Source organism: Molothrus aeneus, chromosome 21 (genome assembly GCF_037042795.1).
Source record: "Molothrus aeneus isolate 106 chromosome 21, BPBGC_Maene_1.0, whole genome shotgun sequence".
NCBI lineage: Eukaryota > Metazoa > Chordata > Aves > Passeriformes > Icteridae > Molothrus > Molothrus aeneus.
In genome coordinates, this window is record NC_089666.1 from 7595497 (window position 1) to 7609521 (window position 14025).

A 14025-nucleotide genomic window follows, 5' to 3' on the forward strand; every position below is an offset into this window, starting at 1 on the left:
GAGAAGCCTGAGGTAGACATTCAGACAGGAATAAATCTGCATAATCCATAATCTAAGTAATCAATTTGTGACATAATGAGTCAGTGTTGGGCTGTGGCTGTCACACACAAAACTTCCTGGTGCTGCACCAAATCTCCTGTGCATCAGCAGACCTGTGGCTGCTCCCAAAGGTTGCTCGATGCTGGGGCGTTTGCAGCTGAAAGTGGAAGCCCCAGAATGGGGAAGGAAATCAGAGGTTCAGAGCTCACTTCTCTTGCAGAAACCACAGCTTTGAAGAACAACAGCTGCTTGTTAACTCCCAGGTAGAGCAGATAAGGTTTCTTTCTGTGCCTCAAAGCTGTAGTTTCTTAAGCAAGCAGCCATAGTTTGTGAAAATTGAATATTGAGGATGTGCGCTGGGACAGGACAAACCTTTCCAGAAACGTATCCAGCTCTGTTACCCATAGAGAAGCAGCTGTACTTTTGTAGCTGTACTTTTTTAGCAATTGCCTGTGTTTGTGCTGGGCTGGGTGCTCTGTGAGGTGCTGAGCTGTTGCTTTCCCTGCCCCAAGCCTCCAAGGACTGGCACCACGGGGGCCGGGAGAACATCCTGCTGTGCACGGACTGCCGCATCCACTTCAAGAAGTACGGGGAGCTGCCGCCCATCGAGAAGCCCGTGGACCCCCCGCCCTTTATGTTCAAGCCTGTGAAGGAGGAAGATGATGGCCTCAGTGGGAAGCATAGCATGAGGACACGGCGCAGTCGAGGCTCGGTGCGTTTCACCCTCTTCACTGCAGGGGTAAAAGGAGCCAGAGCCCTGAACTGATTTGCCATGGGCTGTGCTGCTCCTGCTGCCTGTGTGTGCCAGGGGGAGCTTTGCTGAGGCTGAGCTGTCTCTGGAAAAGGGGGATGGAATGTCCCTGCAAGCTGTGTTATTTCTCTGTCATGACTGGCAGCGGGCTGTCGCCATAAGGGGGCATTGACAGTGCACTGCAGATCCTGTGCTAGTACATGTCCTCCTTCCAGCTGCATCCTGTCAGAGGTGTGCCCCTGGGAGGAGTTAAAAAAAGTTAGATGGTGTTCATGTGGTGTCCTCATGTTACTGGAGTTAAAGCCTCTTCCCTCCAGGGAGCTCTGTTTGCCTCTGTGGTTGGTGTGCTCTGAGTTGTGACTCAGGTGGGGCACCAGGAGCCTTCCTGGGAGCAGCTCTGGGTGATTTATCTTGGAGTTGGGTTTAGCTGAGGGAAAGCAGCAGATAGATTTCTTTTCTTGCCCTCCCCTCTCTTTCTGAAGAGGATGATGTGACCATTGGCTCTAAATACCTTGTGAGGCTCCACTCGTGGGGAGTGTTGGCTTTCATAGCCAGTCCTCCAAAAAACTGCTAAACTGGCAGGGAAGCAGCATTAATTATTGAAATGTACTCTCCTGCTCCCTTGCTGATAGAGTAGATAGTCAGATAGAGCTTTGTGCTTTCTAAAGCATAGGAGAAGCACGTTGGAACTGGGGGTTTGGACCTTGGCCTTGACTGCCAGCAGATGGAGCATTTTTCATGCAACATGGGGGTTCTCTCCTGCCTCAGGCACCCTCGTGTGTGTGCTGTGTATGGGAACAGAACATCTTCCTAAATGCCATTTCTAACAGACACTGCTGATTAAATAATCAGCACTTAATGCTTGTGAGTAGACAGATTAAGGATTCGCCTCCTTTTACACTGGAGTCCGGCTGGGCTTTGAAGGACGAAGCGCAGGAACGCTGCAGGTTTTGCTGCCAGGGCTGTGCTCCCCGTGGCCCTGCCGGGGCAGAGCACCCTGAGCAGCCTCTCAGTGCTGAGCTGACCGGGCTCTTGTCCCCAGATGTCGACGCTACGCAGTGGCAGGAAGAAGCAGGCAGCCAGCCCCGATGGCCGCGCCTCGCCCATCGCCGAGGACGTGCGCTCCAGCGGCCGCAACTCGCCCAGCGCCGCCAGCACCTCCAGCAACGACAGCAAGGCTGAGTCCGTCAAGAAATCCACCAAGGTAACCCCACACCTGCGCTCTCCCAAACAGGAGGGGCCTCTTGGGCAGGTAACCCCACAGCTGGGCTGCCTCGGGCAGGTAACCCTTCCCCTGGGCTCTCACACAGGTAACCCTTCCCCTGGGCTGCACACATGAGGCCTCTCAGGCAGGTAACCCTTCCCCTGGGCTCTCACACAGGTAACCCTTCCCTGGGCTCTCACACAGGTAACCCTTCCCCTGGGCTCTCACACAGGTAACCCTTCCCCTGGGCTGCACACCTGAGGTCTCTCAGGCAGGTAACCCTTCCCCTGGGCTCTCACACCTGAGGTCTCTTGGGCAGGTAACCCTTCCCCTGGGCTCTCACACAGGTAACCCTTCCCCTGGGCTGCACACCTGAGGCCTCTCAGGCAGGTAACCCTTCCCCTGGGCTCTCCTGGACAGGTATCCCTTCCCCTGGCCTCTCAGGCAGGTAACCCTTCCCCTGGGCTGCACACCTGAGGTCTCTCGGGCAGGTAACCCTTCCCCTGGGCTCCCTCAGGCAGGTAACTCCTTCCCCTGGGCTCTCCCAGCCAGGGCTGCACACCTGAGCCCCCTCAGGCAGGTACAGGAGGCTGAGGAATCTCTCCATGACCCAAAACCCCTGTGAGTGTGGATAAGGCAGAGTGTGGGGCAGCCTGGAGCTGACCAGGGAGGGATGGGAGTGATCCAACCTCTCCAGTAGCCCCACATCCCCTCGCTGCTCTCACAGTAAAGTAATCCCTCCACTTCAGATGCAAATGCAAGCATTAAGCTCAGGGGAGTAATGCAGATCAGAAATGCTGAATTTAAGACTAGTAGACAGTTTTGGGGATTTTTTGTAAGCAGTACTTAATCTTTGTTTACAAAGGAGTATGAACATTCAGTAATTGAGTCTGCTTCTGCTACTGTTTTCTGGAGGTGTATTTGCTTGATTGTTCAGAGCAAGCTGACAGTTGAGTCTGTTCAAATGAATTGAGAGCCTTTCCAAGAGAGTTCTAAAGAAACAAAGCCACATGAAGCTGAAGGCTTTACCATTAAGCAGTGTGAATTGAGAAGTAGCAAGTTAAAAATAAATATTACACAGATTAAAAAAAGTCAAAATGAACATGGAGTAAGTTTTCACATTATAAAACTGAAAACTTGGCAGAATTTAAAGTTAGGTAATTATGTGATGCACAGAGCTTTTCCAGGCCATGGGAGAAGGTAGTAATCTCAGAATAGCTATTCACTGTTGGCCCTGTATTTGAGGGGTTCTAAAAATATTCCTCTCAAAATATCAAGAGTAGAGCAAGACTTTTCATGTAGCAGAAGGAGGTTTATCCTGTTTCCTGCAGAAATTCTGGCTCTGTCTTGCACCAGTTAAAAACTGGTGTTGGTCTGTGTTGGAAGGCTGACCTGGGTCTGCTGTGAGTTCCTGATGGACTTGGTCCTGCCCAGCTCTCTTTAAAATATCCCTTCATATGAGGAATGCTTTGTGCACTTTGCCTTTTTCCTGCTAGTTTGATGTGCATTGGAGTGCTCTTAAATACTGACTGTGCCAACTCCTGAGTTCTGCTGCTCCCTGATTTGTGTTAATAGGGTGGCACTGGCCTACACTTACTTTTGCATTTACAGCACTGGTAAGTGTTGTGCTCTGTTTCCTTTGTGGCAGAAGATAAAGGAAGAGGTATCTTCTCCTCTCAAGAACTCCAAGAGGCAGCGGGAAAAGGCAGCATCTGACACGGAAGAACCTGACAGGTCCAATGCCAAAAAATCCAAAACTCAAGTGAGTCCCACAGAGGAGTACTTCCTCTTAGGAGAATGCTTTGAGATGGGGAGGAGTGCCAATCTGGTAACAAACCAAAAACATTAAATCAATTTAAGCCACAGCAAATTGTAACTTAATCTGTGGCTGGAAAGCGACCAATGTTATAATGTGTTCCTCCTGCTGGAAACAGTGGAGTGATATGGGGTAAGTCCAGAAGTTGGGTTTTTTCTTTGTTTTAATATTGAAATCAGACATATAGGACTGCCCTGGATTGTTCTCCACTCCTTTCCTCCATTTTTTGTAAATTTAAATTTGGGGGTTTGTCTTTTCTGACAAGTTAGAAGACCACCACTGGAGTTGTGACAAATCTTTTCCATTGCTGGTCACTCATAGTGAAGGAGTGTTTTGCTATGTTTAGCAGGACCCCTCCTGAATTTCAGTTTGTTCCTATTGCCCCTGGGCACTGTGGGAGGGTCCTGGTTCTGCTGTCTTTGCACTTCCCTTGGGCGTTTGTGTTCCTGTGCTGGTTTGGGCCCTGTGAGGTTCAAAGGGCGCCTGTGTCTGCACAGTGTGACAGACCCCGTCCTGTGGCACCCCTGGAGCGTCCCGGTGTGTGTGTCCCGGGCTCAGTGGTCGCTGCTGCCTCTCCCCACAGGAGATCAGCAGGCCCAACTCCCCCTCGGAGGGAGAGGGCGAGGGCGAGAGCTCCGACAGCCGCAGCGTCAACGACGAGGGGAGCAGCGACCCCAAGGACATCGACCAGGACAACCGCAGCACGTCCCCCAGCATCCCCAGCCCCCAGGACAACGAGAGCGACTCGGACTCCTCTGCTCAGCAGCAAGTGCTGCAGGCGCAGCCCCAGGCGCTGCAGGCCCCGGGCGGCTCTGCCCAGGCTGCAGCAGCTCCCACGCCGCCGGTGCCAGCCCCGCTGCCGGCGCCGCCGCCCACGTCCAGCGCCGCCCCGGCGCCCGCGCAGCCGTCACCGCCCGCGGCCCAGCCCTCGGGCCAGCCCCAGCCCTCTGCTCCCCCTGCTCCCCACTCGCACATCCAGCAGGCCCCCGCGCTGCACCCGCAGAGGATCCCGTCACCCCACCCTCCCCTGCAGCCCCTGAGCGCGTCCCAGAGCCAGCCCGCGCCTGCCCCGGCGCAGCCCCCGCTGCACGGCCAGCCCCAGCCTGCCCCGCACGGCCTGCAGGCGCAGCCGCTGCTGCCCCACGGCCCCGGGCCTGCCCAGCCCTTCTCCCTGCCCGCCCAGCCCGCTCAGTCTCAGGTGCCCCTCCAGACACAGGCCCCGTCCCACTCGCACTCGGGGCTGCAGGCGGCGCAGCCCGTGCTGCCCGGCACGGCCTCGCTGCAGCCGGCGCAGCCTCCCCGTGAGCAGCCTCTGCCGCCCGCCCCCATGGCCATGCCTCACATCAAACCTCCCCCCACCACCCCCATCCCACAGCTGCCCACTGCCCCGGCCCACAAGCACCCTCCCCATCTCTCGGGGCCGTCTCCGTTCTCCATGAACTCCAACTTGCCCCCGCCGCCCGCCCTGAAGCCGCTGAGCTCGCTGTCCACTCACCACCCTCCGTCGGCGCACCCTCCTCCCCTGCAGCTGATGCCTCAGAGCCAACCTCTGCAGTCCTCTCAGGCCCAGCCTCCCGTCCTGACCCAGAGCCAGAGCCTTCCCCCTCCTGCCAGCCACCCCCCCTCCGGACTCCACCAGGTTTCCTCACAGCCCCCCTTCTCTCAGCACCCCTTTGTGCCCGGGGGCCCCCCTTCCATCACGCCTCCGTCATGCCCCTCCACCTCCACGCCGCCCACCGTGCCTGGCATCCCTCTGCAGACCCCCATCTCCACGTCAGCAGCTTCTAGTGGGACAGTGCCCGTGGTGACAGCCTGCACGCTGCCACCCATCCAGATCAAGGAGGAGGTCCCCGATGAGGCTGAGGAGCCGGAGAGCCCTCCACCTCCTCCCCGGAGCCCATCCCCAGAGCCCACGGTGGTGGACATCCCCAGCCACGCCAGCCAGTCAGCCAGGTATGGGGCTTTCATCAGTGCTCTGCTTTCCCTGCTTTACCCTCCACTCTCTGTGTGTATAAAACCAGTACGGTACAGGTAATTTTCTCCTGGCTTTCTGGCAAGCTGGTAGCGTTTGGTCTAAGTGTAGAATGATATTTTTTAGTTTGGACATACAGCTCTCAAGTCGCATGCTCTTGCACCTTTCCCAGGGCTGAGCTCTTCTCTCTTGTGTTCCTTTCAGGTTCTATAAACACCTGGACCGTGGCTACAATTCATGCTCCAGGGCAGACCTGTACTTCATGCCTCTGGCAGGATCCAAACTGGCCAAGAAGAGAGAAGAGGCCATCGAAAAGGCCAAAAGGGAAGCGGAGCAGAAAGCCAGGGAAGAGAGGGAAAGAGAAAAAGAAAAAGAGAAGGAAAGAGAGCGGGAGCGGGAGCGTGAGAGAGAAGCGGAAAGAGCTGCGGTAGGTGCAGCTCTGGCTCAGAGCTGGGTGAGGGAATTGATGGCTGGGTCTGACCTGGGTGATGGCTGCAGGGTGCAGATCCCCAGGAGCACTTTAACCCTGTCAGGGGTCTCTGAGCATGGAGCTGTGTGTATGGACCGAAATCCAGCCTGCTCTGAGCACCTGCCTGGGACTGTCTTCTGGTTCTGTGGGAAGCCAGAGCAGCTGGGCAGAACGAGGCCAATTGTTGGCATTGGCCTTGCAGCAGGAGAGCACTGTGCAAACACAGTGAATGCCCTGTGTCCCGTGCAGGCACACGAGTGCTCTCTCCTGGAAGAGGGGCTGGCGGTGGAGGGGAGGTGTGTGTTTGTGTTTGTGGCTGAGTGCTCCACGGCAGCTGTGCTGACCTGAGGCTGTTTCCCCGCTGTGTGCAGCAGAAGGTGTCCAGCTCCTCCCACGAGGGCCGTCTGGGCGAGTCGCAGCTCAGCGGGCCGGCCCACATGAGGCCTTCCTTCGAGCCGCCGCCGACCACCATCGCGGCCGTGCCCCCGTACATCGGGCCGGACACGCCGGCGCTGCGGACGCTCAGCGAGTACGCGCGGCCCCACGTCATGTCCCCGACCAACCGCAACCACCCCTTCTTCGTGCCCCTGAACCCCACGGACCCGCTGCTGGCCTACCACATGCCCGGCCTGTACAACGTGGACCCCGGCATCCGCGAGCGGGAGCTGCGCGAGCGCGAGATCCGCGAGCGCGAGATCCGCGAGCGGGAGCTGCGCGAGAGGATGAAGCCCGGCTTCGAGGTGAAGCCCCCGGAGCTGGACGCGCTGCACCCGGCCACCAACCCCATGGAGCACTTCGCCAGGCACGGGGCGCTGACCATCCCGCCCGCGGCGGGGCCGCACCCCTTCGCCTCCTTCCACCCGGGGCTGAACCCGCTGGAGAGGGAGAGACTGGCGCTGGCGGGGCCGCAGCTGCGGCCGGAGATGAGCTACCCGGACAGGCTGGCGGCCGAGCGCATCCACGCCGAGCGCATGGCCTCGCTCACCAACGACCCCCTGGCGCGGCTGCAGATGTTCAACGTCACCCCCCACCACCACCAGCACTCGCACATACACTCGCATCTACACCTACACCAGCAGGACCCCCTACACCAAGGTGAGCCCTGGCAGCTGGGCACTGCCCTGGGGAACAGCTCAGAACGAGCCCAGTGTGACCCTGGAGCTCAAATAGCAAAATCCCTGAGCCCCAGGAGCTGGGCACTGCCCTGGGGAGTGGCTCAGAATGAGCCCAGTCTGAGCCTGGAACTCAAATAGCAAAATCCCTGAGCCCCAGGAGCTGGGCACTGCCCTGGGGAGTGGCTCAGAATGAGCCCAGTCTGAGCCTGGAACTCAAATAGCAAAATCCCTGAGCCCCAGGAGCTGGGTACTTCCCTGGGGAGCAGCTCAGAATGAGCCCAGTCTGACCCTGGAACTCTGAGCAGCTCAGAACGAGCCCAGTGTGACCCTGGAGCTCAAATAGCAAAATCCCTGAGCCTCAGGAGCTGGGCACTGCCCTGGGGAGCGGCTCAGAACGAGCCCAGTGTGACCCTGGAGCTCAAATAGCAAAATCCCTGAGCCCCAGGAACTGGGTACTTCCCTGGGGAGCAGCTCAGAATGGGCCCAGTCTGACCCTGGAACTCAAATAGGAAAATCCCTGAGCCCCAGGAGCTGGGCACTGCCCTGGGGAACAGCTCAGAATGGGCCCAGTCTGACCCTGGAACTCTGAGCAGCTCAGAACGAGCCCAGTGTGACCCTGGAACTCAAATAGCAAAATCCCAGAGCACCAGGAGCTGGGCACTTCCCCAGGGAACAGCTCAGAACAAGCCCAGTCTGACCCTGGAGCTCAAACACCAAAATCCCCGTCGTCATGTCTGTGCTGTGGTCCTGTGCCGTGGAAGGTTGTGGTAACTAAAATGCAGTTACTTTTTGTAGGGTGATGGTAACACCACAGTGATCTTCCTTCAGACTCTCACTGTGAAAGGTTTGCTGGTTTGTTGTGGGTTGGTTTTTTTATGTACTGCTGTCCTAGAGCAGCACCTTGCAGTTGGAATAATTAATAGTCTCAGAAATGGATCTGTGCCTTGCCCATTTCTGTAGCAAGATACGTGGTTACTACTCCAGGGGTCTGGAGCCCTGGAGATGAGGCACTCAGCAGGAATTTTCACATTTTCTGGTGACAGACTGGAGAGGACATGGCAGGCCAGGCACCAGGTGCTGCAGCTGCCAAGTGAGGGGAGGGGAAAGTCAGAGTAAAATGCAGGTTCTGGTGTCTGGCTGCCAGTGCAGTGTTTGTGCAAGCAAATATAGAATTCTTTGCCCTGGAGCATTAAATGTCCATTAAATGTGCTGGGATGCCCACTGTTGGAGTTAGAGGGAATGTGAGTGCTGCTGCAGAAGCCAGGTTGTACAACAAGGAAAGCTGCAGGGTGGTGTGAGGCTCCTGAGGGCTGGGGGGCTGCAGGTAGGAGATGGCAGTGCTGGGTACCAGCATTCCTGAAGCTGCTGAGGCTCACTGCAGAAATCCCAGATGGGCTCAGGTGCAGCCTGTTTGCAAAGCCCCTGGCAGCATAGGAAATCTGCCCCAGGCCGTGTGTGTGCAAGGATTCTGCTGCCAGGTGAGGCAGTCACTGAGCACCTCTGTGCAGGTGAGTCTGGGTGCTCCCCAGGTGCTTGTTCTGGACAAAACCACGGCTTGTGCATTGTCCCTCCCAGTGCAGAGAGAGGCTGCTGCAGACACAGCCAAGCCAAGGCTCTGTGTGTGTGTTGGAGCCAAATTGGCCTTTGTGCTCTGCCAGGTTCAAGCACAGTGAGGGGCTCTTGGTTCTTGCCCCAGGTGGCTCCAGTGGTGCTCAAGGCTTTACAGCCCCCGTGTCTCCTCAGAGTGGGGATGAACAGAGGGTAGAATGACCCCACACTTGTGCTGTGCACCAGCTGAGGGGATGGTTCTGCCTCTGTGTTCCTTTCCCCTGTGGAAACGCTTTCTCTCCTTCTCTCTCAGGCTCAGCAGGACCTGTCCATCCCCTGGTGGATCCTTTAGCAGCTGGACCCCACCTGGCACGTTTTCCCTACCCACCTGGGACCATCCCCAACCCATTGCTAGGGCAGCCACCTCACGAGCATGAAATGCTCCGGCATCCAGTCTTTGGTGAGAGCCATTTTTGGTCCTTTGCAGGGCTGGGCTTTGATCTGCAGTGTTCTCTTTTATCGTGGGGTTCAACATTTCCCAGTGGGGGGAGTCAGGCTGCGACTTTGGGTGCTTGTGGTGGCTCTTTGGGGCGAACAAGAAGCAAAGCAGCGTGTGAAAGCGGTGCCTGTCCCCCTAGGTACCCCCTACCCTCGGGACCTGCCTGGGGCCATCCCCCCTCCCATGTCAGCAGCCCACCAGCTGCAGGCCATGCACGCGCAGTCGGCAGAGCTGCAGAGGCTGGCGATGGAGCAGCAGTGGCTGCACGGCCACCCCCACATGCACGGCGGGCACCTACCCAGTCAGGAAGATTATTACAGGTGAGCCTGCAAGGAGGGCTTTGGGCACCTGGGCATCCCATGGGATTTCTCCACATTCCTTCGTCTTGCCTGGGAGTTTTCTCCTCTCTTGCTGTGTGCTGAGCCCTGGTGTCTGAGCTGTGCTCAGGCCTGCTTGGGGCAGGTGGGAAGTGAAATCCAGATTTCTGGCACAGCATGAGAGTAGTTGAGCGTGTGTCCTACTGCAGCATCCCCAGAGATGTCCCACCTGCGCAGCTGGCACTGGTGACCGTGCCCACCTGTGGGGTTCCCTGTGCCAAGGCACTGCCCAGGGTGCTGCTCTGTGGAATTTGCAGGCAACCCCAGCAAGGGAAGAGATGAGAATCTTGACTCCATGTTTCAGAAGGCTGATTTATTATTTTGTGATATATTTTAAAAAAATGATCTATTAAAACTTTACTAAAAGAATAGGAGAAAAGGATTTCATCAGAAGGCTAGCAAGGAAGGGAAGGAATGATAATAAAATCTTGTGTCTGCTCACAGCCTCAACACTGGTGGCTGTCATTGGTCATCAAGTCAAAACAATTTCACATGCTGGGTAAACAATTCTCCAAATCACATTCCAAAGCAGCAAAACATGGAGAAGCTGAAGCTTCTCAGGAGAAAAGATTCTAACAAAAGGATTTTTCATAAAATACGTGACAGTGCTCAGAGCTCAAAATCTGCAGCCTCTGCTCCCTGCAGGGGTGACAGGGGGGCAGAGCAGTCTCCTGTGTCTCACACCTCTGTGTTGTGCTAAAATGAGTTTTCTTTCTCTTGCAGTCGACTGAAAAAAGAAGGCGACAAACAGTTGTAATAAATTATTTATTTGTAACGCTGGCTATGGAAACCCCAGTCCTTGGGAAGGAGTGGAACATTTTTACATACAAGAAGAGCTACAAAAGGAAAAGAATATCTTATAAAGATTTCTTTATATATTTAAAACAGAAGCAACCACCCAACAAGTAGAGACTTATCAGCATAGTGTTCATTTGTAGAGAAGATTTCTCAAGACTGGTGTGGGTCTCCCTGCATGAAAACGTATTCAGAAGCCTCTTGGAAATACAGGACTGTGTGGAACATTCAGAGAACTTCCTGCAATCTTGTTTTTTTTTTTTTTTTCTTTTCTTTTCTTACTAGTTTGTTTTCAGTAGGTGCTAGAATCAGGTTCACAACACAAGTCACTGTGCGTGAAGGGACACTCAATGCATCTATAGGTAACTAAAAAAAAAAACAAGGATTGCAAGTAGGTGACGTAACAAGCTCTGAATCCAAGTGCTATAATAATAAAAAAATCTACTTTTATTTTAATACATTGTAGGAAATCTTCATAATTTTAAAAGAGAGCTCAGTTCTGCAGCATGGCTTTTTAAGTCTGTAAATAACTTTTTTTGGGTAGAGGGGAGAAACAAAACAAAACAAACTCCAGAAACGTTTATCTTGATTTTCAGTAACATCACAAATTGTGAATTCCTACCTGGTATTGACAGAATACAGAGTTGATTTTTTAATAAAATATATATATATAATTATCCCTTTAATTAAAGGGAATGATGGGTATCAATAATTTCAAATGGGTAAAAGCTTGACATTTGGTTTGATATCAACAATAAGCATTAAAGGGATTTGCAGGGATAATGTTGCAAATGACTGTTTCTGTTCTTGGTTTTTTGGTTGGTTTGGTTGTTTGGGGGTTTTTGTTGGTGTTCCATCTCTCTGTTCTGCAGCTGGTTTCGTTGAGTTGGGTTTCTCAGCAGCTCAGATGTCCCTTGGACCCCGCTGGCCCTTTTGGTGCCACCTTCAACGGTTCATTTTCACTTCATTTTCCTCTGAGGTTTGAAACTTAACCTAGCTCCATTGGGTTTGACTTTAGGCAGAAGGTTCAGAGAAAGAATCTGTTGTAAAAATCTCTTTTTGGAGCCGTCCATGGCTCAGACCAGTGCAGCCACGGTGGTGTATGCAGTGCATACCTGGGCAGGACGTGCTTCTCCTGCCTCCTGCTGCACGAGTTCCTAAGGGAAGTGGACTTGGCAGCTTGGTTTTCATTAGGTTGTGTTGCAAAGACCAGTCTGTTTTTCTCTTTGACTGTTTGGGTTTGGGTTTTATATAAGCAGAAACTGCTTAAGTGCCCCCGGTGCAGTGTCCCTGAGGAGCCGAGTGCTCTGGGACAGTGGCACTGCCCCCAGCCCCACAGTCCTGCAGGGCAGCTCCTCTTGGTGCTTCCCACCAGGCTGGGGAGAGGAGAGGAGCACACGGTGAGCATTAAAGGAGACACCTCTCCTTGTCAGGCAGATTTTTGAAGTTTTTTTCCCCAGTTTTTCTTGCTGGAGCAGAGGGTGATGCGACCAATGGACATCTGAACCTGCTGCTCGTTTTTTTCTGCTGGTGCACAACTGCCCCCATCCTCTCTCTCCACTCACGAGTGCTCTCTGCTGTGTAGCCTGTCCAGTGTGATGGTTGTGTCCTAGGACTGTCCTGAGCCCCTCTGGTGAAGTTGTAGTTACTCAGCTGCAGGCCCAGTGCTCGTCCACCTCTGCTGCTCAGCCCGCAGGAACGATGCTCCGGCCCTCTAAGGCAAGGGTGGAGGGGAGAGCCGGGGATTTTCCTGCTGGAATTCCCTCTTTGCTGTGCCCCAGTGCTGAGGGGGTGATCAGTGCTGCTGTGTTGGCTCTGGCTGCAGTGTTGGGAGGGATGGGCTGTGTTCACCAGCTCAGGCCAGAGCGGAGGGAGGGAGGGGAGTCCTTGGCCTGGCGCTGGGCAGTGCTGGGGTGAAAAGGGCTCCTCGAGGAGCTGGGATTATTTCTGCTCAGGGCTGAGCAGCCACGAGGATGGGCCTGCTCAGCAGAGAGTGCCTCACTTTTGGTTTTAGTGCTTTAAAGGTCTCATCAGGCACAGTTCAGTTCAGTTTCTCCCCTCCTTTTGTTTTACTGTGTGGAACTGGGGAGTTTGGGAGAGTTTGGCCACTTCAGCCATTTCTTCTGTCCCTTCTCCTGCTGTTTTTTAGCCATAGTTCTTCAGGAAAAGCTAATTCCCTCCAGTGGTCCTCTCTGTGTTCCTTATTTCTCAGCTGAAGTTGCTGTCTGTTCTAAAGCTGTTCATTGATTTTATTTTTTTTTCTCCCAGAAGAGCATTCTAATAATTTTATGGGAGCTTTTTTGTTCACGTGATTCACAATTAAGCACTGAAATTGCTCAGTTTTAGCCAGTGATTAACTACAACTTTACCTGCAGTGGCTTCTGAAGCCATCTCGGTGTTCGATGCCCTGTTAAAAAAAACAACCCAGACCTTTTGATTTCCTTTCAAGAAATCTCTCTTTATTTTTCCTCTGTTCCAAAAGTTTATTTTAAGATTTTGCTTTAGTGTTTTTGAACCGTCTCTCTTGTTCTATGTCGTCATGGTTGAGCTTGTTTCACTGCACCGTTGAGCAGAGTGTACATTCTGACTGCTACATTTATATATATCTTGAAGCTTAATGTATATATGAGTAGTTTGCCATGGGATAACACAGTGTAAACAGAGTAGAAACCCAGAAATCGTGACTTCTGTGTTCTCTCCATTTGAGTATTTTGTAATTTTTTTGAAATATTTGTGGACATAAATAAAACCAAGCTACACTACAGCAGCCAGGTTTTGCCTGCAAGTGAAATGTGTCTCGTGATTGTTGTTGGTGGGAGAGGAGCTGCTCTCACCTGGGGTGATGTGGGTGCTGCCCTGGCCACTTTGCTTCAAACCTGTCCCTTTTTGGCTTTGTTTATTCCCTCTTTGAGATAATTTTGGTTTTAATGCACAGTACACAAACACCAGCATCATGTCCGGTTCCACTTCTGCATCCTCGAGTCCCATTGCTGCTCTGCTGCTCAGTTTCCAGTGCAATACCCTGGGGATACCCCAGCAGCTGCATTTTTGGGAATTGCTTTTCCTGGGAGAAGAAACTGGAGACAGATTTTTCCTCATTTGTGCCAGTGTCGAGCACAGCTGAGCCTGAGCTGGTCAGAGCTGCCCTCCACAGGGGAAATGGCAGAGAGGGAGGTGCACAGTAACTCCCTGAAAAGCTGAAATCTGCCTTGAATTCCATGAATTCCTGGTTCCCCCAGGGGCTGCGGTGTGACAGGTGAGGATCAGCACAGTCACTCCGTGTTCCCTCCCTGAAAAGCTGAAATCTGCCTTGAATTCCATGAATTGTGGTTCCCCCAGGGGCTGCGGTGTGACAGGTGAGGATCAGCACAGTCACTCCGTGTTCCCTCCCTGAAAAGCTGAAATCTGCCTTGAATTCCATGAATTGTGGTTCCCCCAGG

At 53.7% G+C, this 14025-nt stretch overlaps 1 protein-coding gene across 2 annotated transcripts in view; it reads left to right on the forward strand.

Annotated features, from left to right (window-relative positions):
- The window catches only part of RERE (arginine-glutamic acid dipeptide repeats), a 171427-nt gene extending 158078 nt beyond the window's left edge, over positions 1 to 13349 (forward strand). For both annotated transcript variants that reach the window (XM_066563795.1, XM_066563796.1), the window contains 9 exons: positions 552 to 751; positions 1833 to 1994; positions 3643 to 3756; positions 4394 to 5763; positions 5987 to 6209; positions 6623 to 7346; positions 9228 to 9374; positions 9553 to 9733; positions 10514 to 13349. In XM_066563795.1, the coding sequence (XP_066419892.1) occupies positions 552 to 751; positions 1833 to 1994; positions 3643 to 3756; positions 4394 to 5763; positions 5987 to 6209; positions 6623 to 7346; positions 9228 to 9374; positions 9553 to 9733; positions 10514 to 10547 (3155 nt within the window). In that variant the 3' untranslated portion in view covers positions 10548 to 13349. The remainder of the gene's footprint in view (positions 1 to 551; positions 752 to 1832; positions 1995 to 3642; positions 3757 to 4393; positions 5764 to 5986; positions 6210 to 6622; positions 7347 to 9227; positions 9375 to 9552; positions 9734 to 10513) is intronic.
- Positions 13350 to 14025: the final 676 nt, after the last annotated feature.